At 50.9% G+C, this 27301-nt stretch overlaps 2 protein-coding genes across 4 annotated transcripts in view; one reads left to right on the forward strand and one right to left on the reverse strand.

Annotated features, from left to right (window-relative positions):
- Window positions 1-500, reverse strand: part of CFAP77 (cilia and flagella associated protein 77) — a 123408-nt gene extending 122908 nt beyond the window's left edge. Inside the window, exon 1 of the mRNA XM_046021724.1 lies at window positions 312-500. Coding sequence (XP_045877680.1) covers window positions 312-500 — 189 coding nt within the window. The remainder of the gene's footprint in view (window positions 1-311) is intronic.
- Window positions 501-3899: 3399 nt separating this feature from the next.
- Window positions 3900-27301, forward strand: TTF1 (transcription termination factor 1). 3 transcript variants are annotated; one of them, XM_046023110.1, is made up of 11 exons: window positions 3900-3926; window positions 4590-5656; window positions 7410-7636; window positions 8720-8905; window positions 10651-10729; window positions 14661-14791; window positions 17020-17254; window positions 19371-19460; window positions 20552-20617; window positions 23733-23818; window positions 24684-27301. In XM_046023110.1, the coding sequence occupies exons 2-11, from the start codon at window positions 4653-4655 to the stop codon at window positions 24860-24862; spliced, it is 2283 nt and encodes a 760-aa protein (XP_045879066.1). In that variant the 5' UTR covers window positions 3900-3926; window positions 4590-4652; the 3' UTR covers window positions 24863-27301. The 3 variants fall into 3 exon arrangements, 2 of the variants coding, with proteins under 2 accessions (XP_045879066.1, XP_045879067.1); XM_046023111.1 differs by having other exon boundaries at window positions 8804-8905; XR_006820808.1 differs by lacking the exons at window positions 23733-23818; window positions 24684-27301 and having other exon boundaries at window positions 17020-17247.

A 27301-nucleotide genomic window follows, 5' to 3' on the forward strand; every position in this document is an offset into this window, starting at 1 on the left:
GCCTGCACCCCGAGAAGGACATAGTCTGGGTGCGTGTTCCCTGTCGGTCACCCTGTGGGCTCACCGGCGGGCTCCCCGGTCAACAGCAGCAGCCAACCCCGCGGGCTCGCCGCGTGTCAGCCGCTGTGCGAGGGGCCCCGTTCAGTCTTCCCCATCCTCTTCATGAGAGCCATTACCATCCCACTTTGAGGATTAGGAAACTGAGGCGCAGAGAGGCGACGCGACCTGCCCCCGACCGCGTGGGGATCCAGGTCTATGTGGACCAGCGAGGGGGCGAGCGCCGAGGGGTGGCGGGCGTGGGGGCGGCTCACCTTGACGATGAGCGGGTTCTGAAACATGGAATCCCGCACGACTCCCAGCCTCTCGTTCTCCATGCCGGGTCGGATGTCGGCCACGGTCAGGGGCCGCCGCGGGGGCGGACAGATCTGGCTGACCGTGCGGCGCACCGGCTGCTTCTTCCATCGCAGCGGGTCCTGGCGGGAGTTCTTGGCCTCCGGCATCCTGAGGCTGCGGGAGGTCCGCGAGCGGGCTGTGTGGGGCGCGCTTCGCTGCTGGCGGAGCGGGGCGCGGAGCTCGGAGGGGCCCACCCCCAGTCCCGGGCCGCACCACCCGGGGCACCGGGGTGGACCCCAGATGCCTGGGCCCCTCCGGAGCGGGGAGGGCCCACTTTGCGCCGCCCCCTCCTCGCAAGGAGCCCTAAAGCCTTATATAAGCCCCCGGATTCCTCACAGGAACTTCTGGGCACCGCTCTGCGGATTGGGAACGGACAAAAATTCAAGATCACCCCTTGAGGAAGAATGGAACTGTCTGTCTCCATGGCGAAGGGACGCCAACGGCGCCAGAACTTGTGGTTTGGTTTCTGCCTTGAAACTATTGGTGGCCACCAAAGTGGACTTGCTTAGACTTTTCTTAACTAGATATGAGAAAACCCCAAGAATCGCCACTGGCTTGTGATAAAAGCGAGAGGGTTCTAGAAGGGCATTTGCACTTGACTTCCAAAGCAGGTATACCTCCCTCCACCCACCCTACTCCACTCATGACCCCTTACCATTCTCCTCCCCTCTAAACACACACACACACACGCGCGCGCGCGCGCGCGCGCGCGGCTAGTGCGCTAAATTTTTCATAATGAAATAGGGATCTTCATTCCAGGCCTGATGTTACTGCTAATCCACTTGGGTGATCTTGAATCAGTCACCCTCTTGCATCCTCAGTTTTTTCTCCTGTGAAATGGGTGAGGAGGAGAGTCTAGAGTTGAATGAGATTAGTAGTACCCAACTTTGTGCAACAGAATGGAGGGAAATGGAAAAATACAGATCCACTGACTTAGAATATATGGAAATGAGATCTGGGAACCTGCATTGAAAAAAAATATCCTTTTTCCCATTTGGCTTTTTTTTTTAATTTTGAAAAAAGTTCAAAACTACAGAATAATTGAAGAAAGAGTACAGTGAAATCCCGTATAGATTTCACCTAAGTTCACCATGCACAGACACACACTGCAGAATCGTCTTGAAAATGTGTTGACAGCGCCCTGTTTGATCCTAAACCCTTCAGCATGTATCTGTCTGCCAAGAACGGGGACATTCCCACATTACTACAGTGTCTTCGTCATGTCCATGAATCTTAATACGACATAATAGTAGCGCCTAATGTCTGTATGCCAAGTTGGGAGTCCACATGTTTTAAAAGCTTCCCGGGAGATTGGCACAGTGCTTTGGGAACCACTGGCCTGGATGATCTCTAGTTCCTTCTAGATCCAGCCTTTTGTGGGTTCGTTCCCTCCTCATCATCTTCATTAAATGTACAAATGCCCACAAGGCTCTGGGTAAGAGGGTTTACCAAGGGCAAGTTGCACCAACAGCAAATTTGCATTTCAAGGTCTCGTAGAACACCGTGGACAACACCAGCACTGCATTTCCAGAACAGACTAGACAGACTTCCAGTTGCTCATCCAAGACTGGAGCAGCTGTTGGATGGAGGTGGCGTGTGATGTGATATGTACTTATGTACTTATGATTTCTCCAGCCTGCTTTACTTCCAGACTTCTGCAGAAATACAGGTTGTGCACTTTTTTTTAAAAGATTTTATTTATTTGACAGAGAGAGATATCACAAGCAGGCAGAGAGGCAGGCAGAGGGGAGGGGAAAGCAGGCTCCCTGCTGAGCAGAGAGCCCGATGCGGGGCTCGATCCCAGGACCCTGAGATCATGACCTGAGCCGACGGCAGAGGCTTAACCCACTGAGCCACCCAGGCACCCCTAGGTTGTACACTTTTAATCAAAACCGCTTGGCAGCTCACACAGAGGAAGTCAGGCGGTAGACACTGGTGACATGCGAAAGAAAAATTTAATTTCCTTATTACCTACAGCCCACTGACAAGTCCTTGAAAAAGGCAGAGCGACATTCCTCTAGGACTCAGCCGCTTCGATGTTACTACTTGGCCAAGGGCAAAGGGCAGTCTTAGCCCAATGCCCAGGATCTTCTAAGTCTACTTTAATATGTAAAAATTCCTTTGGAAACTTCCTTTATCTCCATCCCCCAAGATACATGTTTGTTGGCAATCATCCCTGAAGCATATGACCCACCGATATACATCTGAAGGGTCTCATGACTCGTTTTCCTAGACGGTAATAAATGACCTTTCCCTGACAGCAACTAGCACCCTCAAGGTCCTGGAAACTGCTTCCAAAATTACCTAGAGGCTTACACTAGCTCTAACCCCCTCCCAACTTGAAAGTATATAATCCGCCACTCCTCATGACCCCAGTGCAGCTCTTTCTGCCCACAGGTCCTGTCCCCATGCTTTTAAAAAACCATCTCTCTCTCTTTTTTTTCTTCACCAAAGATATCTCAAGAATTCTTTCTTGGCGGTGGGTTCAGAACCCCAACATGTTCCCTACATCCCAGGGAGGGCAGGTAGTGGAGTAGTGGAGAGAGCACAGGTTTGAATCCTGCCGGGCCACCCAAGTCCCCCTGGACAAGCTACAGGAAGCCTTGGTTTTCTCATCCAGAGAGTGTGGCTGATAACACCTAGTAAGTAATCATAATCCCACGATACCCACGGGCGGCTGTTGCAGGATTCAGTGAAAAACTAGTTGCCAATACGGTTCTGTTCACGATTCAATGAGTCTGAATGTTTGAGTGGTTTCTATACCGGCCTCGACCTACAGCTTTACTTTGAACCATAAGCCAGGTTTCTTCAGGGCGCCGTGGCACCGGGAGGGCTGGAATGCAAGGCTCCTTCTAGCTCCATGCAAGCGTGACCCAGCAGCCTCTGCCCAGCGCCGCCTTCCCCGTGCGGCACCCTCCGCGGCGCCCACTCCGCTCCAGCGGCCCGGCCGGCTTCCCGCTCCTCCCGCGACCAAGTGCAGAGCCTTGGCCCTTGCTCCCAGCCTGGAACGACCTTCCGCCTAGACTTCTGCTCGCCGTCTTCGGTTACAGCTCAGCTGCAGGCTACTCCTCCGAGAGCGTACCCTTCGGTCTGCAGTGGCACCGCTGTCGCCGTCACTCGCCCGCACAGCGCTGTTTCCCTTTTCTCCTCTCCCTGCAGGACCCCCGACGCGGCCCTGCTCGCGGTGTCACGTCTTCCCCCGGTCCGGAGCTCCCCGCCGGCTTCGGTGATGCGCGGGAACAGGGCTCCGCAAACGCGGGACGCGGCGGGGCGCGCGCGCGAGCGAGGACGCCAGGCGGGGATTCGGTCCCCTCTCTCAGCTTTGGGATCACGCTCCACCCCACCCTCACGCGACTCCCCGACGAACCCCGGAACGAAACCCGCGGGCTACTACGCATGCGTCACGTCGCGGCGGCGGGCGTGTTGCCATGGCAGCGTGACGCCGAGGCGGGGCCGGAAGCGACGCACGGCTACTTCCGCTTCCACCAGGGCAGCACTTCCGGATTGGGAGAAAGGTGGCGGCGCCTGGCGCGGTAGGTTGAAAGCGCTTTCCGGGTTTTCGGTTGTTGGGGTTTATTTGATGCGCGTGTGGAGTCCGAGGTGGGTGGTGGTGTCTTCGTCTCGCAGAGCCGACTTTGGCGGAGGTCTCCAGGGTGGGGAGGCAGCGGAGAGCCTTCTAAAAAGTGTAATTGTATGCTCCGAGACCTTGAGCGGGGGGAGGATTGTGGCATGTTTGAGGAACCCAGAAAAACGCGTTGTGCGGCCCGACCACAGCGTTGGACGGGAGGTTAGAGACGAGGCTGGACGGGAACAAGGCCTGATCCTGCCGGGCACTGTTCCCCGTTAACTGTTTGTTTTTTAAAGATTTTATTTATTTATCTGACAGAGACAGAGATCACAAGCAGGCAGAGGGGGAGGGGGAAGCAGGCTCCCCGCTGAGCAGAGAGCCCGATGCGGGGCTCGATCCCAGGACCCTGAGACCATGATCAGAGCTGAAGGCAGAGGCTTAACCCACTGAGCCACCCAGGTGCCCCCTGTTAACTGGTTTTACCGCATCGTAAAGGCAACGGGACCAGACTGTGGATTACAGGGATCCTCCTGAGCGTTCAGAGTAATATTACATTCATAATCGTGACTCCACTCTTGTCATTGTCATGCAGTCTCATTTTTCTGTGATTTTTTTTTTTCTCCTGAAGGTAGTGTTTAAAAACGTTTTGCCAAAATAAAGCATTGTTGTCAAGTTGCCCCACAGGAACAGAATGGAAGGAGAGTCGAGCAGACTGGAAATTCACACTCCAGTTTTTGACAAGAAAAAGAAAAAGTACTCTGTACATAAGGAAGGCCATCTGAGGCATCCCCGTGAAAGTGTCAGAGACTCCCCCCTGGCAAGCGAGCCGTCTCATGGAACCAAGAGTAAAAAAAAAAGGAAGGATCGCCAGCATCTTCTTTCTCCCCCTTTGGAAAAATCAGAAATTTGTGTTGAGATGGAAAAGGCCACTTCTAAACCCAAAAAGAATAAAAAGAAAAGGCGTAAGGCTTCAGAGATGGATGAGGAAGCAGGTGTGGTGTATGTTGTGGTGGATAAAGAAAATATCGAGAACACGCCAAAGAATTTTAGGAGGGACGTTGACGTCGTGTATATTGACATGAGCCAGGAACAGAAGCCAACAAAAGAGTCTGAAGCAGACGAACCGCATTCAGTTCCAAAGTCACAGAAAAACAAGTCGGAAGAGCCGCATCGTAAAGTTAGGGAGAGAAAGAGGAGAAAACATCAGAGGCACATGGCCTCCTGGGGTGCCGAGCAGGAGAGCCTTGCCGCCCTGCCCGAGTCGGAGCCCTGGGAGCAGGAAACCCTGCTTTCTGTGGGCCCAGGAGGTGGAATCCCACAGCAGCCGGTATCAGCTGATAAAAAAAAGTCTAAGAAAAAAAAGCGAAAAATTGCACATGACCAGGAACTGGAGGCATTGCCCAGGCATGAGAGTCTCGAGGTCATGTACTCTGAGGGATGTCAAGGGGTCAGCGAGGTCGGGACTGCAGAAGGTGGTAAGGAAGCCAGCCGGGTAAAGAAAAAGTCTAAGAAAAGGAAGCGAAGGGCTTCTGTTGAAGGTCCTGTAACTCCTGGGGAGGATTTTGCAGCGCCTGCTGCGAGCTTTGAGGACCCACACTCTGATTCACTGGAACGTAGCGGTGCCCTGATTGAAGAAAGTGCGAAACCCAGGCCACAGGAGGAGAAAACCCAGCCCTGTTTGGGAGAGGAGCAGAGGTAATGTGAGAGTGCCATGCCTTCCGGTGTGTTTGTCTTCTGTGTGAATTCTTCCTGTGGCCTCTTTATCCAGCACACTTGTAGATGGCAGGATTCATAGACACGGACGGGTCAGCTGGACAGAACCATGTCTACATTGTAACACGGTAACTTGGCAGGAACTTCTTTTCTTCATATATAAAGTAGGGCAGTTAGATCAGGTTTTTACTGAGAACTGTTCCAGCCCCGAAATTTTACAAATAAGTTTAAAAGGGCATTTTAAGTCCCCCAGATTACCTTTGTTTGTCCGTATGCATATACATAGAGGAAAGAATTACATAGAATTTTTTTTAAAAGATTTTATTTATTTGAGAGAGAGAGAGACAGTGAGAGAGAGCATGAGCGAGGAGAAGGTCAGAGGGAGAAGCAGACTCCCCGTGGAGCTGGGAGCCCGATGCGGGACTCGATCCCGGGACTCCGGGATCATGACCTGAAGGCAGTCGTCCGACCAACTGAGCTACCCAGGCATCCCAAGAATTACATAGAATTTTTACAGAGCAGGAAAAAACCTTGAATCAGGGTTCTCCATAATAAAAAAAATTTAGATGTCATTATTTACATAATTACTGTTTAAAGTTAACTGCCGATATAATAAGCACAGCATTTTCGTTTTTTTTTTAATTTAACAGTTTTTTTTTTAAAGATTTTATTTATTTATTTGGCAGACAGAGATCACAAGTAGGCAGAGAGGCAGGCAGAGAGAGAGGAGGAAGTAGGATCCCTGCTGAGCGGAGAGCCCAATGGAGGGCTTGATCCCAGGACCTCGAGATCATGACCTGAGCCAAAGGCAGAGGCTTTAACCCACTGAGCCACCCATGCGCCCCCAATTTAGCAGTTTTTTAAGCCACATTATCGTTATGGGTTCCAAGGAGTTGGGACAGATTTTTCTCTCCATTTTTACTCAATCGCTTTTTTTTTAAACATTTGTTAGGTTGTCCTGGCCTAAAATAGTTCCACCAAAAAGTTCATTGGGAGAGGATGGCACTTCATCCTCTGGTGGTATCAGAGCGGCCCACTCACTCCCCTCCTCTCATCAGGGGTAATGCTGCTATGAGGCAGGCATGTCGAAGGCAGTGGTTTTGAACTTGTACTGGGCTGTGGGCCCTGTGAAAGCCGCTGACCCTTTGTTGAGACAAATGCATAATTTTAAAGTTTCCTGCCTGTTTGGCTAGCTGATAGGATTGAGCACAGTAAGGGGATTCGGACATCTGGAGGAAAGTTTGGGGATGAATTCGTGACAGGTGCATAGAAAACTAAGCAGAGGGGGAAGATGTGGCCATTGTTACCTGCAGCAAAGCAGCTGTAACCATAGGGATCCCGAATGGTGATTTAATTAATTAGTAACCATTATCACAAAAATTAAAATCACTGGAAGGGTTGGGGGAGGCGTGTCTTGTGTCCATGGGGTGGAAGAGGGCTTAGCTCATCAGGAAGTCAGTGTCTAAAGGCAGAAAACTTGGGAAGTAGTGACCCAAGAACTAACACGTGCTGAAAAATCGGGCTTTAGGCCACACGGGTCCCTTGTAGGCAGCCTGAGTCATGCATCCGTTAGTCAGATTATCTCAGAGTCCACGCATCACAGACCGAATCGCTCCAATGTCCCTCCTAGCATTAGCACCGGCCTCGTCTCCATGAGGCTCCTTTTCAGAAAAGAACTAGAAAGCCACCAGGGCAGGTGACAGGTGAACGTGAGTCAACTCCGTTTTCCCCGCAGGTCGGAACCAACCAACGAAGAGGAAAGCCGTTTGGAATTGGCCAAAGATTCCGAAACGAGATACTTATCGGAAGACTCCGGAGATTCGGGTGACTCGGATGTGAACTTGGACTCCGCTGTGAGGCAGCTCCAGGAGTTTATCCCGGACATCAAGGAGAGGGCCGCCACCACCATCAAGCGGATGTACCGGGATGACTTGGGGCGGTTTAAGGAGTTTAAAGCCCAGGGTGAGCTGGTGGCACTTTAATATTTGCCGAACTTGCCTGTCCGCCCGAGCCATAAAATGCACGAAATGAAGGGCCCTGGTTTTGCTCTTCTCCACCTCGCTTCTGGTAGGAAAAAAGAGGAAAAAGAGGCAGGAATAAAAGAATGAAAACAGAATTGTCAGCTTTGATGAGCTGCAGCTTCGTTCCCCGAGGCATAGAATGGAGGCTAAACCAGTTGTAGTGGCTTTGGTTTCCCACAAGACCCAGCATGGCCTCCTTGATTTCACTGTGTTGTAAGAACCTCCCAGAAAACTTACGGAATTAGAGTCACCTGCACATTGAAGGCTATGTGCTCCAAACGAGTGATACTTACTTGAGTGGCTGTGTGGGGCCCGGTACGGCTGGTCACTGTGAAAGTAAAATGTGGGGCCTTAGGGACTTAATCATGGTGGAGAGATTGGTTTTAAAAAATAGCCAAGTTAAGGAAGAAACAAGTAATTCATGGGCAGTAGCTATAGAATGGTCCCAGTTTTATTTGTGTATTCTCTGTGCAAACATTTGTGAGTAGTATCTTACAAAAGACACCTGAAGGACGTCTGAGAGTAGAAAACACAGTAAGATCGTCAGTAGTGATAAAATTTGGTTGACTTGAATTACAAAGCGGACTGGCTTGGATCCCATCGCCACCCCCACCCCCCAATACATATGCACAGAAAACATATGCGAATAATCGAATAATAATCCAGAGCGGGGAGGAGGGAGGCAGAAGAGAGTAAACAGGAGGCTTCTTTTAAAAGTTTATTTCCATACTGCTTGAATTTTTAAATGAACATATATTCCTTTTAATATAAAGAACAACTGCTTCAAAAAGTTGATTGATAAATGGGGAAGGTCGCTTTGGAAGGGGATGACCTGGGAAGACTTTGGGAGAGAAGGGTGGGGGGTGGTGCAGCGCAGGGGAGCTAAGGTCACGAGCACAGCTGGGACTGTTCCCAGCAGGGGGGAACTGCCAAGCCACTGTGTCAACTGCTGAAGACCAGGTGGTAGGTTTGCTTTTTCTCCGTGATTGACAGTGCATACTTTTTCTCCCCGCCCAAATCCTAGGTGTGGCTATTAGATTTGGCAAGTTTTCTGTAAAGGAAAACAAGCAGTTAGAGAAAAACGTGCAAGACTTTCTGTCCCTGACAGGAATTGAGAGTGCAGACAAGCTGCTGTACACAGACAGATACCCAGAGGAGAAATCTGTGATCACCGACTTAAAAAGAAAATACGCATTTCGATTGCATATTGGTAAGTTTCAAACTGTTCCCCCTCTGACCCTCCACAGCCTTCCGGCCCTAAGCGCAGAGCCCACGGGAAGCATTTAGCACAGCGTCTGGTCCAGTCAGCGCGCACGATGCGTGCTGCCATGCGGCCTGCGTTTTTGAGGATTTGGAGCGTGTTCGTGTCTCCCAAGTGTAGTGTTTTTACAGATTTTACAAAAAGTGACACGATCAACTTCTAGCTTTCCTACTTGTTAATAAAGATTTTATTTATTTATTTGACAGAGATTTCAAGTAGGCAGAGAGGCAGGCAGAGAGAGAGGAGGAAGCAGGCTCCCCGCTGAGCAGAGAACCCTATGGGGGGCTCAATCCCAGGACGCTGGGATCATGACCTGAGCCGAAGGCAGAGGCTTTAACCCACTGAGCCACCCAGGCGCCCCCCTACTTGTTAATAAGTACCATTTTGGTTTCTCTTTATTTATCTGTTTGTTCTTGACTACGTGTCGTTTCGCATATGCTACACAAAGCACTTTTTTTTTAAAGATGTTATTTACTTATTAGGGAGTGCGGGGAGGGGCCAGAGGGAGAGAGAATCTCAAGCAGACTCTGCTGAGCACGGAGTCTGAAGCCAGACTCGATCTCACGACCCTGAGATCATGACCTGAGCTGAAATCAAGAATCAGACGCCCAGGGGCATCTGGCTGCCTCAGTGGGTTGAAGCCTCTGCCTTCGGCTCAGGTCATGATCTCAGGGTCCTGGGATCGAGCCCCGCATCGGGCTCTCTGCTCAGCAGGGAGCCTGCTTCCCCCTCTCTCTCTGTCTGCCTCTCTGCCTACTTGTGATCTCTTTCTGTCAAATAAATAAATAAATTTTTTTTAAATATTTTATTTATTTATTCGACAGAGAGAGATCACAAGTAGGCAGAGAGGCAGGCAGAGAGAGAGAGAGAGAGACTGGAGGAAGCAGGCTCCCCGCCAAGGAGAGAGCCCGATGTGGGGCTCAATCCCAGGACTCTGGGATCATGACCTGAGCTGAAGGCAGAGGCTTTAACCCTCTAAGCCACCCAGGCGCCCCGATAAATAAATTTTTTTAAAAAAGAGTCGGACGCCCAACCGACTGCGCCACCCAGGCACTCCAAAGCATGTTCTGATATGCCCTGGGGTCTTAGCATGTTCTGATATGCACCGCGGTCTTCGGAGTTTTCCGAGTATAGCCTTATCTGTGCTGTGTGTCTGGAGCCCTCCTCCTGCAGCCGTGCTTGGAAAGTGAGAGAGTTTTGCTGCAGCATGGGACTGGACTGAAAAAAATCCGTGAATTTAAAGAGGATGATTTCTTAGCTGTTCTCCGGCATATGCAAGGGGAAACAGGCCAGGGGCTCCCTGTCGAGGGGCTGTTCTGTCCTTAGAGTGAGGAAGAAAGCCGGTCTTGCTCGATCACGAAGCTCTTCGCCTTACAGAGAACTCTTGGCATGAGTCCCCAACCTTCGCATCCTTTCCTCTTGAATCAAATTTTGTTAAGATTACTTTGCTGTATAAGGGCTTTTCCCTCAAATTTAGTAGACCAGAAGCTGGAGCCTTGATGTACTAAGTGTGTCGTTTCCAGAGCTCTCCAAGGAGACTGGAGATTCTGTGCTGCATGTGTGAAATCCCAGCCTTGATACAGGGTCTAGGGTCGTGGTGGTAACAGGAGCCACGCTGGGTTCCCTTTCCACTTGTGACTCCATTTCAGGCTCTGCCCCGTGGGCCCCTCTGACTGCCTTTCTTCTGACTTTAGGAAAGGGCATTGCCCGGCCCTGGAAACTCGTTTACTATCGAGCAAAGAAGATGTTTGATGTCAACAATTACAAAGGCAGGTAAGAAAAGATCTTAGCCGCTTGAGACAGAACATTTTTGCTGATCGTGTAAATTAAAACATCCACAACAGAGGAAAGGTAAAAAACCACGAAGACTTGCTGTGTGTGAAGGTAGACTGTGTCTGCTGTCAGTGGTCTGTCCTCAAAGCCCATTTCGGTTTCTGCCTCTTGAGTAAACGTTTGTGATGTTCCCCTTTCTAAATCCGTGGCTTTTCTTTATACTTTCCTTGGCCCTCAGCCTACCGTGGCTCTTACATTATTTATGAGGTTTTCTTTGCTAGCTTGTGAGCTCCCTGTGTACCCAAACGTTCCTTTTGTTTTGTTTTTAAGCTTTTATTTACTTGGGAGGAAGAGACTGAGATAGCGAGAGAAAGCACAGGGGGGAGGAGAGGGAGAAGCAGTGTCCCAGCTGAACAGGGAGCCCGCCACAAGGCGCAGTCCCAGGACCCTGAGATCATGGCCCGAGCCGAAGGCAGACGCTTAACCAATGAAGCCCGTCAGACGTTCCCTTTCAGTGCAGTGGTTCCTTTAGTGCTCAGCCCAGTTCTTTGGGTTCTTAGTGAATATTTGAAATTCGGGTGAGCACTAAGGTAAGGAGGTCACATAGGAGCAGGTCAGTATTGACCATACAGAGTGTCCTGGGGTGATGGTCATTCTCCTTTCTTCCCCAAGCAAAATACCCAATTATATCTTGTTCTGAACATTCCAGAATGTATCGGGTGGCAGCTGTGGGTGAGCGCTCTGCTCCAGGCTAGAGGGACAGGCAGCCAAGCATCCGCCCGTCCCTCTGAGGGTGCAGCCCGCCAACCAGCGGCTCAGCTAGTCCTCTCGCTCTGGGAGGCGTATTTAGTAAATCTCACAGGCCCAGTTGCCTTCCGGTTAGCTGTATGATTTTAAACCAACGCATACATGTCCTCTGACCTCCAAGCACTGAAACCATTCGGTTTCTTAACTTTTGACCGAAAGAAACAGCAGAGGCAAAGGTCGCCCACAAACCAGTACCTGCCCTCCCCCTGGTCCCCCGGCCCCAGGCTTGGGCATCTGTGGACAGAGCTTTAAGGAAATTCACTTAAGGTATCATGTGAAGTGGGACTTGAAAGAATGCTTTTGGCCAATGAATGGTGGCAGCTGAGGTGATAGTTTTCTACCTGTGACATAAGCGTGGGAATGAAAGTTTCAGAGCAAGACAAGTCTGTCATTCCAGCGAGAAAGCTCATTTGTTTGCACCACGTGATCTGTGTGTGGTCACCATTTGCCCCTCGAGTACCCTTCCTAAGTTAAGGAATTCTTAACTGAAAAAAACCAGAAAACCAAAAAAACACAGAAAACCAAAAATCAAAGAATTTCGAGGCTCTGGGGGATGTCAGACACCAGTACACCTGTTCCCTCATGTTTATGCACTCACTTTCTCTCTGATGTCCTCCTCCGTGTAGCTGCAAGGGTGCCTTTAAGTTTAATCTCAGAAAGAGGGGCGCCTGGGTGGCTCAGTTGGTTAAGCATCTTTTTTCAGCTCAGGTCATGATCCTGGGGTCCTAGGATCGAGTCCCTCGTCAGGCTCCTTGCTCAGCGGGGAACCTGCTTCCTCCTCTGCCTGCTGCTTCCCCTGCTTGTGCTCGCGTGCGCGTACTTTCTCTCTCTTGCTGACAAACAAAATATTAGAAAATCAAGGGAAAGACCCTGCTCACCTTGAGAAGGAAACTACTAGAAAGCATGAGTCTTCGCAGGGAAGGATTACAGGTCTCTACGTAACCACGCTCTGCAGTTGTCGATGACTTTCTGAGAGTGCTAGGCCCTTACTGTCGGACATAATTCTGCATCACCGTCATCGGGAACGTTTTTTGCTAGGGCTTCTCTTGGGTTGAGTTAGCAAAAACTGCCATTCCCCGCTTCCTGACGGCTCATGGGAGAAGAACGAGGCACAAACAAGTCAGCGGCAAGAGAAGGGGAGCAGGGGACCACAGGAGAAAAGACTGTCGCCCGGAACAATTCCTCAGTCCCGAACTTACTAGATACAGACAGTAATCAACAAAGGAGCCCACGAAGGCTGCAATTAGGCTGCAATTAATCGTATGCCTTGCAGATAAACAAGAAGGAAGGCAAAACACATCTGGGCCAGCAGTGTAAAGCTTAGAGTTGAGCAGGCACATTCAGAGGGCTCGTCTGGTTAGCCCCAGGTGCTGCCCGGGCAAGGGGAGATAACGGAGAACCAAGCAGGGGGCCCCAGATGCTCAGCTTCAAGGACGTCTATCGTCCTCTCCCGCAGAGGCCTGTTGCCAGCATGTGTTTTTGTTCAGGCCGTATCTAAACATGCTTGGTAACTAGTGTAATTTCTCACGGGGTCTATTTTAAGTAATACATTGTTCTGAGGGACACTTACAGGCCCTGTATTAGGAAATTCTAGAATGCCCTAAGAATTGCTTTCCCTTCAGTTAATCGCTTGTGTTTCATCTCCAAACCCACTGATAGTGTTTTCCGGTGCTTTTCCTTAGTACATTTGTTGTTTTTTGTCTTTAATTTTTAAAGATTTATTTATTTATTTGACAGACAGAGATTACAAGTAGACAGAGAGGCAGGCAGAGAGCAGGAAGCAGGCTCCCTGCTGAGCAGAGAGCCTGATGTGGGGCTTGATCCCAGGACCCTGAGATCATGACCTGAGCCGAAGGCAGAGGCTTTAACCCGCTGAGCCACCTAGGTGCCCCCAGTATATTTGTTTTTATGTGGGACGAGTGCACCGTATATTCCTTAAATAATTGTGCACTCATGTGAAGTCAGTGTCTGTTGTCTGTCAAGCTTTGCAGATACCGTGCTGTAGAAAACCACTAGGGGGGCGCCTGGGTGGCTCAGCGGGTTAAAGCCTCTGCCTTCAGCTCAGGTCATGATCCCAGGGTCCTGGGATCGAGCCCCGCGTCGGGCTCTCTGCTTGGCTGGGAGCCTGCTTCCTCCTCTCTCTCTGCCTGCCTCTCTGCCTACTTGTGATCTCTCTGTCAAATAAATAAATCTTTAAAAAAAAAAAAAAAAACCACTAGGGCTCCAGCCCTTGTAGGATGTCCCCTCCAGAGCTGTGCTGTGCATCACGGTGGCCACCAGCCTCACGGGGCCGGGGAGCCCTTGAAATACATTCAGTCCAAGTTGAGAGGCGCCGTAAGGGTGATGCCCATGTTGGAGTGGGAGGGAAAGAACGTAAAATACCTCATTAATGCATTTGGATTCTGATCGCGTGTTGAAATGGCTGCATTTTTAGTAGAGTGGGTTAAGTCAAATATTTTAGTAGGTTCATTAAAGTGAACTAAAAGTCATTTTTACGTGACCACTACAAGGTTTAGGTGACTATGGTTCAGACTACGTTTCTGTTGGGCAGCGCTGGTCCAGAGGTGGAGACGGGCCGACAAGGGGACCCCTCGATGTCCAACTGCCCGTCTGGGGGGTGCAGTGAGAGGGGCAGGGCTTTCTCTGGGGGAGCGCGGGGGGGACAGGGCGCTCAGGTATTGGGGCAGCCTCGCAGACGACAGGCCACCTGCAGGGTCTGTAGGGGCCGTCCAGGAGGGTGGAGAAAGGCTGTTTCCACTGCAGCACAGAGGCCCTGAGAGGAAAGAGGCCTGAAGGCCCGTGGGGCTGAACCGTAAGGAGCGCCGGGCTCTACAGGCACATGGAGGAGCTCATGTTTGGTGCGCCCAGTGCAAAGCTTTTGAGATTTGGATGGGGAATACGCGACCCAGTGACTTGCTCTGGCCTCTGTTTAGCTGAGCCGGGGCCCTGGCCTGGGACTGCAGTGACTCACTGATAGTGAGGCGAACCATAGTGAGGTGCCGGGACAGGAAGTGACGGGACCATCTGCCCGACAACTTTTCCCAGGACCACTGCGAACCGCCATGAAAGTAGTTTTTAGTCTTTGTCCTTCACTGGAAATTGTAACACGTTTTCGCTTTTTCAGGTATAGCAAAGGAGACACAGAGAAGTTAAAGATCTACCATTCCCTGCATGGGAACGACTGGAAAAAGATCGGTGAGATGGTCGCTCGGAGCAGCCTCTCTGTCGCCCTGAAGTTCTCCCAGATCAGCAGTCGTAAGTGGTGATCTTGGTGCCCCGCCCCGGGTGAGCGGATGAGCCCCTGCCCACCCCCCACCCCCTGGTGCAGGCCCCCTTGCTGGCTTGTCTGCTTGAGAGAACTGTCGTGTTTTAAGCCACTGTCTGTACTGATTCGTTGCATTTCCTCCCGTGTGTTAGCGAGACCACACGGCATCACTCCCAAGACCGATGGCGGCCACATCTGAGGTCCTTCGCTTTTAGCGAAGCTCTTGCTGCCAGCCTGACCGAGACCCTAGAAAGCTGCGGGGGAGAGAGCCCGGGCAGAGGAGGTCCCCCCGACCAGAGGGCAGGGGAGGCTGCAGGGGGCCAGAGTGCAGTTCATTCAGCCTGTTAGGCAGGGACTTTTCCAAAACCTCCTGTGTCTTTTTCTCCTTTCTCCTAAAAAGGAAAATTCCCTTGGGCACACTCCTTGCGTCGTAAAACCCCAGTTGCTTCAAGAAGACCGCTCACAGGCGGTGTCGCCGGCAGCACGGGGCAGGGGGGTGTCCTTCGTCACGTGGCAGAGCTGCGCGTGGGGCAGAGCGGCCAGGCGGCGGGGCCCTTGACCTGACTGGGGGCCGTGCCTTTTGTGCTCCCACGTCCAGCCACTCGCGCCACTTGAGGACTCGGTGTGGCCAGTACTTCCGGTTTCCAAGAAGTAAAGCAAAAGTTTGCATTGAGGGATGGGGTGTGTGTGGAATGGGGGGGATCTACGTATTTTTTTTTTTCCTTTGGAACTCTTGATTTTTAAGTATTTACCAACACTGTTGAGAAAAAGTAATAACACCACTCTGTGGGCCAAACCAGATAGTCGCAGGCTGCCGGTTTGAGGCGTCTTCCTTGGCCTGACGGTGACCCCTTAGATGTGGAGGACGAACCACCGATGGTCTGATGCCCTCTCAGAGGCCAATTTGAGGTTCAGGGGTCTTTGTCCCTGTGATCTGAGGTCCCGTTGCTGCTCAGTGCCGCACTGGGAGTTCCTGGGGAGAGTTGGGGCGGCAGCGTGAAATCATTCAGTTGGTTTTGTCCCGGTTAAATGTTTGAGAATCTACCAATTTCACACAAGAGACATCACTGTCAGAAACGAGAAGAACATTTTTTTGAAGTTAAAAAACAAACATTGCTTTAAGAAAGGATTTTTCCGGCATTGGTTCTTTTTTTTTTTTTTTTAAGATTTTATTTATTTATTTGACAGATGGAGATCACAAGTAGGCAGAGAGGCAAGCGGGGGCAGGGAAAGAGGCTCCCCGCTGAGCAGAGAGCCCCATGCGGGGCTCGATCCCAGGACCCTGGGATCATGACCTGAGCTGAAGGCAGAGGCTTTAACCCACTGAGCCACCTGGGCGCCCCGGTTCTTTTTTTTTAAAGATTGATTTATTCGAGAGAGAGCGTGCACAAGCGGAGAGGGTGGTGGGCAGGGGGAGAGAATAGCCAAGCAGACTCCTCTGAGTGTGGAGCCTGATGCAGGGCTCAGTCTCACGAGCCGTGATTTCAGGACCTGAGCTAAATCCAAGAGCGATGCTTAACCAGCTGAACCACCCAGGTGCGCCTCACATTGGTTCTTAAAAAGAAGTGGTTCCGCTTCAGTTTGCTTCTAGCTGCGTTTGAGAGCTCTATGTCTGTGTCATCAAGATGTTGCGCTCCGTCATCTGAAAAGTGCCTGGTTTATTTACCTATTTTTTTCAAGGGTTTATTTATTTTTTTAGAGAGAAGGAGAGGGAGAGTGCATGGGGGAGGAGCAGAAGGAGAGGGAAAGAGAGAATGTCAAGCAGACCCCACACTCAGTGCAGAGCCCGACGCAGGACTGGATCTCATGATCCCGAGATCATAACCTGAGCCAAAATCAGGAGTCAGACGCTTAACCGACTGAGCCTCCCAGGTGCCCCCAAGACTTCATTTTTTTAGAGCAGCTTTGGGTCCACAATAAAATCGAAAGGGAGGTGCAGAGATTTCCCACAGCAGCCTGCCCCCACATACAGCCTCTGGTGTTGTCAGCCTCTCCCCCGCAAGAGTGGGACCTTGGTGACAGCCCGTGACCCTACACTGCCACGTCGTCATCTTCCAGGGTCCATGGTTCACGTCAGCACCCCGCCCCCCTTGCTGGTGGTGTCTGTGCTGTGGCTTTGGACAAGTGTATAATGACGTGTAGGCCATTTTTTTTTTTAATACCGTGCTTGAAAACAAATAGATTAGCAACTGTAAGATCGTTTCTTTTGGGTCTATAGCGAGAAATCACGGTGCTTGGAGTAAGGCGGAAACCCAGAAACTAATCAAGGCCGTCGAAGAAGTGATTCTAAAGAAAATGTCTCCCCACGAGTTAAAAGAAGTGGATTCTAAACTCCAAGCAAACCCTGAAGGCCGCCTGTCCATCGTGAGGGAGAAACTCTACAAGGGCATATCTTGGGTAGAAGTAGAAGCCAAAGTAGAAACCAGAAATTGGATGCAGTGTAAAAGTAAGTGGTAAGTTTTAAGGTTTCTTATGTAAATTTCCACAAGATAGTCCCCCCCCCCCCCGCCCCACACCTCGCACACCGCCGGAGTGGGTACAGGAGTGGGTTTAGTAGGGAGAGCTGCGTGAGTACCGTGTGCAAAGCCTTCTTGTCAGGAAGGACCATCTCCGGCAGCCGTCCCAGCCCCTTCGGTGTCCACATCCGATCTAAGTTCGCACCTGACTCACCCTGATTCATCATGCGGTTTCCTCTAAAGTTTGAATCTTTTTAATACTGAATGTTGGCTTTTGGTTTCTGCCTTGAGTTCTGGTTTCTTCACTCTGTACCTTGCTAAGTCTTTAGTAAAACAAAACAGTTCTCTCTGCAGCATTAAAAAGCAAATGAAAACAACAGGAAACTCCCCTTTGGCAGAGAGATCACAAGCGCTTGATGTGCAGGAACTTGCCCCTCCCGTGAGCCTGTCTTGTCTGGGGACCTCTCTAGCCTCACTGATACGAGGCGGCCGTGTTCACTGCAGAACTTCTTGAGACTCGCTAGTCACACAGAAGCATTTTCAGGCCTGATCTCGCTGTGCCTTCTTTGCTTGACATGGCTTTTTTGAGTCCCAGAGGGTCTCTGAGCCGGATGTTCCGCTGCTACAGGAGCCCCTGGAGGGGCGGTCCCGCAGCTCGGGACCCACGTCTGGTGCAGAAAGTGGGTGCGGTCACGGTCAGCATCAGATAAGAGGGAGAGCCACAGTAGGTAGTTTTATATGAAAAGCACATTCCTGAGTTACACTGTTTATTGTTACTGTGGAAATCTGCTGTGGGATTATCCCTGTTTCCATAGACGAGGGACATGAACTCCACAGAACAGATAACGTGTTGGGGAAGGAAGAGTGTAACAGAGAGGAACCAGAGTCCTTTCTGCCCCTGGAGTTTGTAAAAGGAGTGTTTGTTAGCATCAGTCGGAGATGATAGGTCGGTGCTTAAAAGAGAAGTCCTGCAGAGAAACCACGTATCAGGAGCGGTATGATTCAGATAACGTGTAAGGGTGGCTGCTTTTTAACGAGAAGAGAAAAGCAAGAAACTTAAAATCTGAATGTAGATTTCCCTCGTACATGGAAATGACCACAGATGGTGCATTTCTTTTTTGAAGACGGATTTATTTGAGAGCCTGGGGGAGAGGCAGAGGGAGAGTGGGAGAGAGTCCAAAGCAGACTCCTTCCTGAGATTGATCTCATGACCCTGAGATCACGACTTGAGCTGAAACCAAGAGTCAGATGCTCACCTGCCCCCCACAGGCCCCCCAAAGGCTGCATTTCGAACGAACGCATTGGCTGCTGGTACGAACAGAGTCCTCGCCTGTGTATCGTGGACCCCCTACTCCAGAATGTAATAGCTCACGATCTGCCGTCAGATCGCGACACACTTTGCGATTTCAGATGAGTGCCTAAAACATACTTGGAGCTGGGTTGCTGCTCTCATTAGGAGCTCCGGTCACCCTTCCCTTCAGCCATTAGCTGTGGCCATCAGAGGAGTCGTTTGTGACTGTATCAAATCCCCTTTGTGTTCCGACAGCTGGTGCCAGTCCCAACAGCTGTGTCCCCCTGTTTTCTAAACAGAAACAGAGTTTACAGTTCCCCTTAGCACCTGCTAAAGGGCTTATTCTCTCGTGTTTGTAACTTCGTATTACGGAAATTTCATAACACAGAGATTTAGAACTCCTTGTATCCCTCATCCAGTTTCAATAATCATCTACTTTCTTTCGTCTGATTTATCATTTACCTTTTTTTTTTAAAGATTTTATGTATTTATTAGACAGAGATCACAAGTAGGCAGAGAGACAGGCAGATAGGAGGAGGCAGGCTCCGATGCAGGGCTCAATCCCAGGAACCTGGGACCACGACCTGAGCTGAAGGCAGAGGCTTTAACCCACTGAGCCATCCAGGCGCCCCTCATTTGCCTTTTAAAAGAAAAAAAAAATCAGCCTGCTCTCCGTGGTGGTCAGTGTAGCAGTGATGAGTCACACAAGTTAGAGGCCGGGTCTGAGTAGGGGTGTCGTAAGTGAGAAAAGTGCAGGAAATCACAGTGGAAACTTCACCCCTGAAAGTTTAAAGTATGTTATGTGTTTGTTTCTTTGAACAGGACGGAAATCCTAACCAAGAGGATGACGAATGGTCGGGACGTGTACCGCGGAGTTAACGCCCTACAGGCCAAAATCAACCTCATCGAAAGGTAGGGAGCTAGAGCGAGGTGCTGCGGGGGCTGCTCCTCGCTCCGGCCAGAGAGTGGCTGTTAAGCACCAGGTTCCACGTAGCCAAGGCTCAGATCCAACTTGCCTACCCATATGGGTAATGCCCTGGGACATTCCCTGCCTCTGTCTGTCTCGGTGTGTGCCTCTCCAGTGAGGGCATTCAAGATAGTACCTGCCTCTTGGGGTTATCGGGAGGAGAAATGAAGTAACAGTGATTTTAGTCTTTGAAAGTTTCTGGGTAGGTAGAAGCTGTTTCTGTCCACTGGAAGGTGGAGGCGACGTAGTTCAGGCTGAGCCCCGCCACTCTCCTGCACGCCTTTGTGCAGTCGCTGTGGCCTGGTCTTTGGTTTTGTCTTTGGTCCCTGGTCCATGCAGAGTCCTCCCTCCGCTGAAGGCAGGGAGGCGGGGACCGGTTTCACAAAGCCTTCACGGCTCGTGGTCTGGGCTCGGGTCGAATGAGTAACAGTAGGATTCTGGCCACCCCCGTCCGGCTCCATTCTTCCCGCTCGCTGTCCTGAGCCCCGCTTGAAGTTCTCCACGCCGGCCTGGCTCGCGGAGCCTCCGCTTCTCTTCCGCCCGAGGCAGAACGTAGACAAGCAGACCTGAGGAGGCCATCGTGTCGGGCAAGCCTGGGCTCCAGTGACGGCTGCCCCTGTTAGTCGTGAAACCTTGAGCTACTGACTCAGGCCCTCACCCCTGGTTCCTCCCCCAGGGAGATTCTCGCCTGACCTCAGTAGCTGTGAAACCTTTCGCACAGCTCTGTCCCGCCATGACGCTGAGCACATGCTTACCGTCATGATGCGTCTGCACTCACTGTCGACTGTGGGGAGGCCGTGCGGTTTGGTGGGAGCTGCAAAGGGCCCAGAAGGAGGAGAGAGTTTCTCGTTGGGCTGCAGCTCACTGAATGACCTTGGGCTAACCTTGGGCTGGCATGCCGACCTCGCGGGGCCCAAGGGGGCTGGGACAGGGGGAACATGTTGGTGCCCCCGAGCGCTTCACAGTTGTGAGTCCGTGAAGGTGTCCGTCGTGCTGACTTGTTTTTCAAAACCTTGTGTTTATTTTTTTCCCGTAGACTCTACGAGGTCAACGTGGAGGACACCAACGAGATAGACTGGGAAGACCTTGCTAGCGCCATAGGGTAAGGCTGTGTATTCAGTGTGAGGCTAATGAAAAGGTAAGACGTGGCCTCATGAGTGACAGATGGGACAGGACTTGCGTGTAGACTGTCCTGTGTGCGTGCGTGTTTGGAACCGCCGCTCTGGGTGCTTTGGACCAGCCCGACGCTCCCTCCGCCCCTCCCCTCGCTGAGGACACGTGGGTGTGGCGAGTGCAACGTGTGCGAGTGTCCTGAGAGCTTCAAGGAGCTAACGAGTTGAACGACCAGTAGAGACACCGCACACCCTTTGCCCCAATTCGTATTTTCTCCAGAAGCCTGCATGTTAGCTCCAGCGTCCGCCCGCCCTCTCCCGCTCACATGTCTAAGGGAATAAAGTCATTTACTTCCTTAACCACTTGAGAGTTGGTGGTGGGCAGTGTGGCCTAAACGGGAATGGCATTGTGCGTAATCACAGTGCGGTTGTCGGATTCAGGACATCAGACGCGGGACAGCTCTGTGCTCTAAAACAGCTCACGTTCAGTTGTCCCCACTAATGACGTCCCAGCGACGGCCCTTTTTTTTTAAAAAAAGATTTTATTTATTTATTTATTTGTCAGAGCACAAGCAGGGAGCACGGGGGAGGGAGAAACAGGTTCCTTACCGAGCGGGGAGCCCAACCGCGGGGCGCGATCCCAAGACCCCAGGATCATGACCTGAGCTAAAGGCAGCCGCTTCACCGACTGAGCCCCCCGAGGCGTCCCCTCCCAGTAATGGCCTTTATAGCATTTCCCCCCAGTGTACCATCCAGTCCAGCGCCACACATCGAAGTGTCCTGCGTCCTCGGTGGCCTCTTCCGCCAGTCGAGCTCTTCCGCCTCTGTCTGTGATGCCCTTGGAACTGTGGGCGAGCACAGGCTGGTGGTTTGGCGCTGCATCGTGAGGCCCAGGATTCTGATTTCAGTCCTTTGACTAAGGTGGCATCTGGCGCGTCCCCCACTGTATGAAAGTACCAGTCATTCTCTTGGGGATAAGAAGGGGCCGTGGGAGATATTTTGAGACCATGTAAAGATCCTCTTCCTCTTCAAGCTCTCGGGGCGGGTTCATTTGCATCTCTCATCTGTGGGGTGACGTTGAACTTTCCTGTGTTTGTGAGTTGCCTCCTTTTGCCTTCGCTGGGAACCTTTGTTGCACAAGGTCCTTACATCTTGAATCCCTTCCTGCTACCGAAGACCGAGGCCACCACTCTCCGTATCTGAATTTATTGCTTGCAGAGCACGGCCCCTGTACGCAGAGAAGATCATTGAGGGTTGTGGGGTGCAGGGATTGGGGGGCTCTCGGAAGCGGGGTGTTAGGGGTTGTTTGGCCTTCAGTTTTGGAAGGGTGGATAGTGGGGCAGGGCGGCTGCCGCCTGGCCGACTTGAGAAGTGTGACGCTGTCCTTGGTCCCCGAGGAAGGGCTTAAGCTGGTTCTGGTGGTTATTTGCTCCTGGGGATCAGGGACAAAGAACAATCAGTCTGGTTTTTGTAACTTGGAGAATGGGAAGTTTGTCACGACCCAGACATCATGCTCATGGTTCCAAACCCTTCCCTTTTCCAGTTGACCTAAGTGAGAGGCGGGGCTCCCACTGCCCAGAATCGCGGGTCCCTGAGAGGTGAGGATGGCAGGTGCTTCTGAAAGAGGGGACCTTGCTCTGGACCCACCAGCTCCCATCCTGAGAAGCACCCATGGCTGCGAAGCCCTCCCTTTGTAATAGCAAACCATTTTTTGAAAAATTGGACGTTTCCAGTAAATTCTTGTGCATTTTATGATGTTGCTTCAGATCCCAAGTTCTTACGTTAAAGTTTTGAGTAAAATTATATATTTAAGAGCAGATTGTTTCACTTAAGATATAAAACAGCGACTATGGTGTCGTTCAAATACTGTTTGAAAGAGTACGTTGTCAAGTTTTAATAACACAGTGAAAAATAATAAAATGATACGTTCAGTCTCTTTGGAGTCTTAAAGCCTGCCTTGGGAGGCAAAATGTAAAGAAAGCGTGTCCGGCTAATGAGTTATAATGCCGCTTGGTTTGAAAATGTCCAGATCCATGATCGTGACTTCAAGCCCTAGTTGGGTCCGTGGCGGGTCCCACGGGGTACGCGGCACTGCAGGAAGAGAGAGGGCGTGGGGGGCCTTAGAGCTTGGCCTCTGCTGTCGGACTGACCTGGCGTTGACTCCTGGTACTCATTTAGCCGTCCTCGGGCACGTTGTTCCTAACCTGTGTCTGAGCCTCGGTTTCTTCATCCACAAAATGTTTTAACGGGACCATCGTGAGGACCAAGGAGATCACACGTGGAGGACACGTAGCCCAGTGCACGCCCAGCTGGTGGTTAGTGTTAGGAAGAACCCAGTAAGAATGAATGTATTCACATGAATTACTTTATTGAATTATTGAAACAAACAAGTCATGCTTTTGTCGTCTAAGGAAAAGTGGCCAGGAAGTGAAGTGAAGAGATTTTCATTTAAAAAAAAAAAAACCTTAAGATTTGGTGGTTTCTGTCCTATTTATGGTAAATTGCAAGTATATTTGACTCACTAAAACATCATAAGCATCTGCTTTTTTTTAATTTTGCAAAATAAGAAATCGGGGGACCTCTGCCTCTGGATTGTGACATATAGGTGTTTATCCTAAGTGCAGTGGTGACCCGTGTGCGGAGCTGGGGTCAGACCACCCCCTTGAAGTCCCGGCTCTGTCCCTGGTTAGCGGTAAGATCTTGGGCCGCTTCTGTTTCTCAGTTTCCCCATCTCTAGAATGAGGCGTCAGAGTATTAGCTCCTCGTAGAGCTGCTGTGTGGGTTGTTTTCGGCTAGACAGGAACCCTTAGGGCAGGGCCAAGTACAAGGTGAACGTCAGCCTATGTTAGTGTTGTGATTTAAACAGGATCGGTCTTGTGCTTTGCCGCTTTCTTTTTCTGCTGCGTATTCTTCTGGCCGAAATGAATGACAGCATTTTCATATGTGTCTTATTTCTGTCATGCATTTGTGGACATGATGGTTTCCTGTTCAGGATTAAGAAAGTTACTGATGTCTGTAGATTCCCCTGAATCAATGCACTTACTACACTTAGTGAAATGACCGGTTTTTAAACTGATACTTATTTTTCTCTTTTCCTTTCTAAAGTGATGTTCCTCCGTCCTATGTTCAGACTAAATTTTATAAGCTGAAAGCTACCTGTGTTCCCTTTTGGCAGAAGAAGACTTTTCCAGGTCAGTATTTCTAGTATTTAAATACTTAAGAGGACAGCAGGTGGTGCGGCGTGCTGGCAGGGTGACCCTGGGCGGTGACTTGACTTCTGGGAGTCTCGGTTTCTTTGGTTGTAAAACGGGAGAAATCATCACCTACTCATCCTCCCACCCCCAGTTCTGGTTAAGAACTCAGAGAAGTTCTTAACCAGATAACAGGTGAACGAATGGTGGTCAGCAGGGTGCTGGGGGCATGTTCAGTCCTCAGTACAGGACGGAGCGCTCCTGGATTGCCACACGCTGGCGCACACAGTTCCAGAACAAACCTGAGATGCCCAGTTCCTTCCCCGCAGCCGCTTGTGGGTGGTTTCAGTATTCCCAAACTCACATCCTCTGAGTCCTCCGGGACCTTGTTGAACACATGCATACCTGGGCCTCATCCCACACATGCCAAATCCTAACCTCCACGCTGCATCCAGAGGCCAGATTTCCTGAACAGGCTCCCAGGAGAGCCTCAAGCGGTCTGCCCAGCACCAGTATTTGGGAACCATGAGTTTCGGTGATGCTTTCCCCCGGCATGTGTGATGACTACTTCTGACCCTCAGGAGACAGCACCGCCTGGGTTTGAATCTGGCCACATTTGCCCCTACTAACTCCATGACCTTGGCCACAATTCATAACGTCTCTCCACCCGTTTCCTCATTTGAAGAATGGGCTGACGGTAAGGCCTGCCTCCTAGGATTTTGAGGGGACTGGTGAAGTGAGTACAGGCAAACCGGTTAGAACAGAACCACGCAGCAGCAGGCCACCCCCATCTGTGCCCTCTGCCCTTTGACCTTGGGAAGGAGGCTTTGTACAAATAATGTCAAAATTACATTTTTTTCTTTAGAGATTATAGACTACCTTTATGAGACCACCCTGCCCCTGCTTAAGGAAAAGTTAGAGAAGAAGATGGAGAAAACGGGTACCGAAATCCAGAGTCCTGCGGTGCCCAGGCAAGTCTTCCTGTTCAGAGACATCTTTTACCTTGACGACAGTGAGGGAGAAGACGGGGAGGAGAGGAGGTAGGGATGGCGTTGTGTCCTATTCGCCTCTCCAGGTTTGGTTCGGTTCCTGTGCCTGGGGCAGAGCAGCTGCTTGCAGGACTGGTGTTTAGGAGAGAAAGGGCCGCAGCCAGCGGAAGGGGACGACGGCCATGCTTCGTGTTACGGAGCCTCCAGAGTGACTCACCCGTTCAGACTCTGGTGTGTGTGCGCGCACAAAGGAAGGGGAGCCTCGGAGTTGATTTGCTATGGCTGGACCACTGCAGATAAGCATAACTAGCGGATTTCATAGAACAGTGTCCCACGTCCCTCTCGTTGAAGCAGAGGGTAGAGTCACGTCCCGTGAACACTCGTTCTGTGGATTTCACCGCACGCACGCTCCCCGAAAGGGGGACCGCTGACAGTTTTAGTAAGGCGCACCAGCAGGTTCCTTTCGGTTTTCCCAGTTGTTATCTCTGTTCCCAGGGTATATGAGTGCGGGATAAGCATTGTGAGGGCGTGGATCTGCTGGTCTCTCAGACCGGCTTCTGTTGGCACGTCCCTGACTTACTACGCGGAGCTCCTTTTCCTCACGTGTCTTGCATACAAGATGCCTTCTTGAAGCCGGCCGCAGAGTTCATCTGGTGTTCCAGCTGGGAAAAAAAAATCCAGACCACAAACCCAGCAGTCTCTTCCACAGCTTCCAGAAAATCTGGCTCTGTTACACTTGTGGAAAGATGCCACGTGGGTCTAAGGCACAGCTCACACCTCTCAGAATTGCGAATTGCAAGGATGGTTTACACGTTGGGCTATTCTGTCAAGTCAGGAAAGCGAAACCACTCTAGGTGTTTCAAACCGAGAAGGATTTAGTGTAGGAATTAGGTTACAAAAGTGTTGAACAGGATTGAGTGCACATGGGAAGGCTGACTTGCCGAGCCCTGGAGAACTGAGGGGAGTTGCTGCAGCCCCTGATGTGTTCCCACCCCCGTCCCCCCGCCCCCACTGCTGCCTCTGCCGTCTCTGGGGTGTCTCCCGACTCCCTCCTGCCTCCCGTGGGCCACCCCTCAGCTCAGCAGAACCCTGCCGGCAAGGGGAAGGAGCGTTCCCGGCTCCTGGCACACGTGAACATGGAAGGAAGGATGGGGGCGGGGTCCCGGGCAGCCGTGTCCCCATCTGTGCCGACAGGACTCCACCGTCTCCTGAGCGTTCTGCCTGATGTTTATCTCACAGCATGATGTGTGTGCCGTCGGTTAGGTTCATCCACAAAGCTAGACTTTTTTCCAAAGCAGCCGTAGGAAGGAAGAATCCGAGAAGGAAGAATACAGAGACAAGCCTAGGAGGCTGGCCAGCAGCGGATCCCCAGCACCTATCACCCTGGCTGCACGCGTAAGAGACACTCGGTACATATGCAGCGAACAACTGGGATATTTCTTTTTAGCAAGCATTTTACCTTTAGTCACTTCCTGTGTGTCAAACCTGCCTGTCCCCATGCAGACGGGAACGGAAGTTCCTTTTGGAGGACAGTCCAGTGAAACACAGCAGAGCCTTAAGAATGTATTTTATGACCAGTGATTTCATTATGGAGATAAAGCAGATTCACTTTCCAGAAATTAAAAAACTCGTGTATATGAATGGCGTCTTTCTAGTTTGAAAGGCAGACAAAAATGTAAATGTTCCTTAATGGAAATCTGTTAAATTATGGTGTATTTCTAGAATGGGATATTATCCAATAATTAAAATTGATTATGATAGATTGGGTCAACATGAAAAGAAGTGAAGAATATTATCAACTAAAATATTTCAGAAGAATATATATTTTCAGTTTTATAAAAGTAAGAAAGGAAATGGTGTATACATAGATGCATTAAAATGCACGGGAGAAATGAAAACCGTAATGTCAACAGTGTTTCCCTCAGGGCAGTGGGATTGTGAATTTATAGGGTAGAATTTTGGATTTGCAAGTGCCAGAAAATGGGCCCCACATGGATCTAAGGAATCCGGGGACTGAGGACTGACGCAGCGACTCGTCGTCATCAAAGGTGGGGTTTCTGGTGGATTCTCTGCTCCCCCTTCGCCATTGTCCACTTCAGCATCTGTCCACACGTGGGGGCCCCTTCCCATAGTCACGTGCTTCGGCGGACCTGCTGCCCCTCCAGAGGAAGGGGAAAAGGCCTCTTCCAGTGGCTCTTGATTAAGCCTGGGGTTCTGCTCACCGTGCCCAAATTAGGGTCTGTGCCCAGCTCTGAACCATCACTGGGGCCTGGAAGGCAGGACTGTGTCCAGCCGGTCTGGGCTCAGCTCTGGAGCTGGGACTGAGCACAGCACGCCCAGAGTGGCTGAGACGGTAAAAACCCTAGTGGGAAACCAGGGTCCCATCAGTGGAGGAGGTGAAGGGTGCTCCGAGAAGCAGCCCACAGTTGTGCGTTGGCCGTGGGTGTGCTCCTGTCAGTGCTGAGAATCGCCCAATAAACTTGTGTACTTTTTG

The sequence above is a fragment of the Meles meles genome, chromosome 11 (assembly GCF_922984935.1).
Source record: "Meles meles chromosome 11, mMelMel3.1 paternal haplotype, whole genome shotgun sequence".
Classification (NCBI taxonomy): domain Eukaryota; kingdom Metazoa; phylum Chordata; class Mammalia; order Carnivora; family Mustelidae; genus Meles; species Meles meles.

Bases quoted from the DNA above. Each gene is read 5' to 3' on its own strand.
- TTF1 (XM_046023110.1), top strand. From the start codon at position 4,653: ATGGAAGGAGAGTCGAGCAGACTGGAAATTCACACTCCAGTTTTTGAC. The intron at 14,792-17,019 runs GTAAGTGGTGAT...TTGGGTCTATAG, and splicing joins GTTCTCCCAGATCAGCAGTC to CGAGAAATCACGGTGCTTGG. The intron at 17,255-19,370 runs GTAAGTTTTAAG...TTCTTTGAACAG, and splicing joins ATGCAGTGTAAAAGTAAGTG to GACGGAAATCCTAACCAAGA.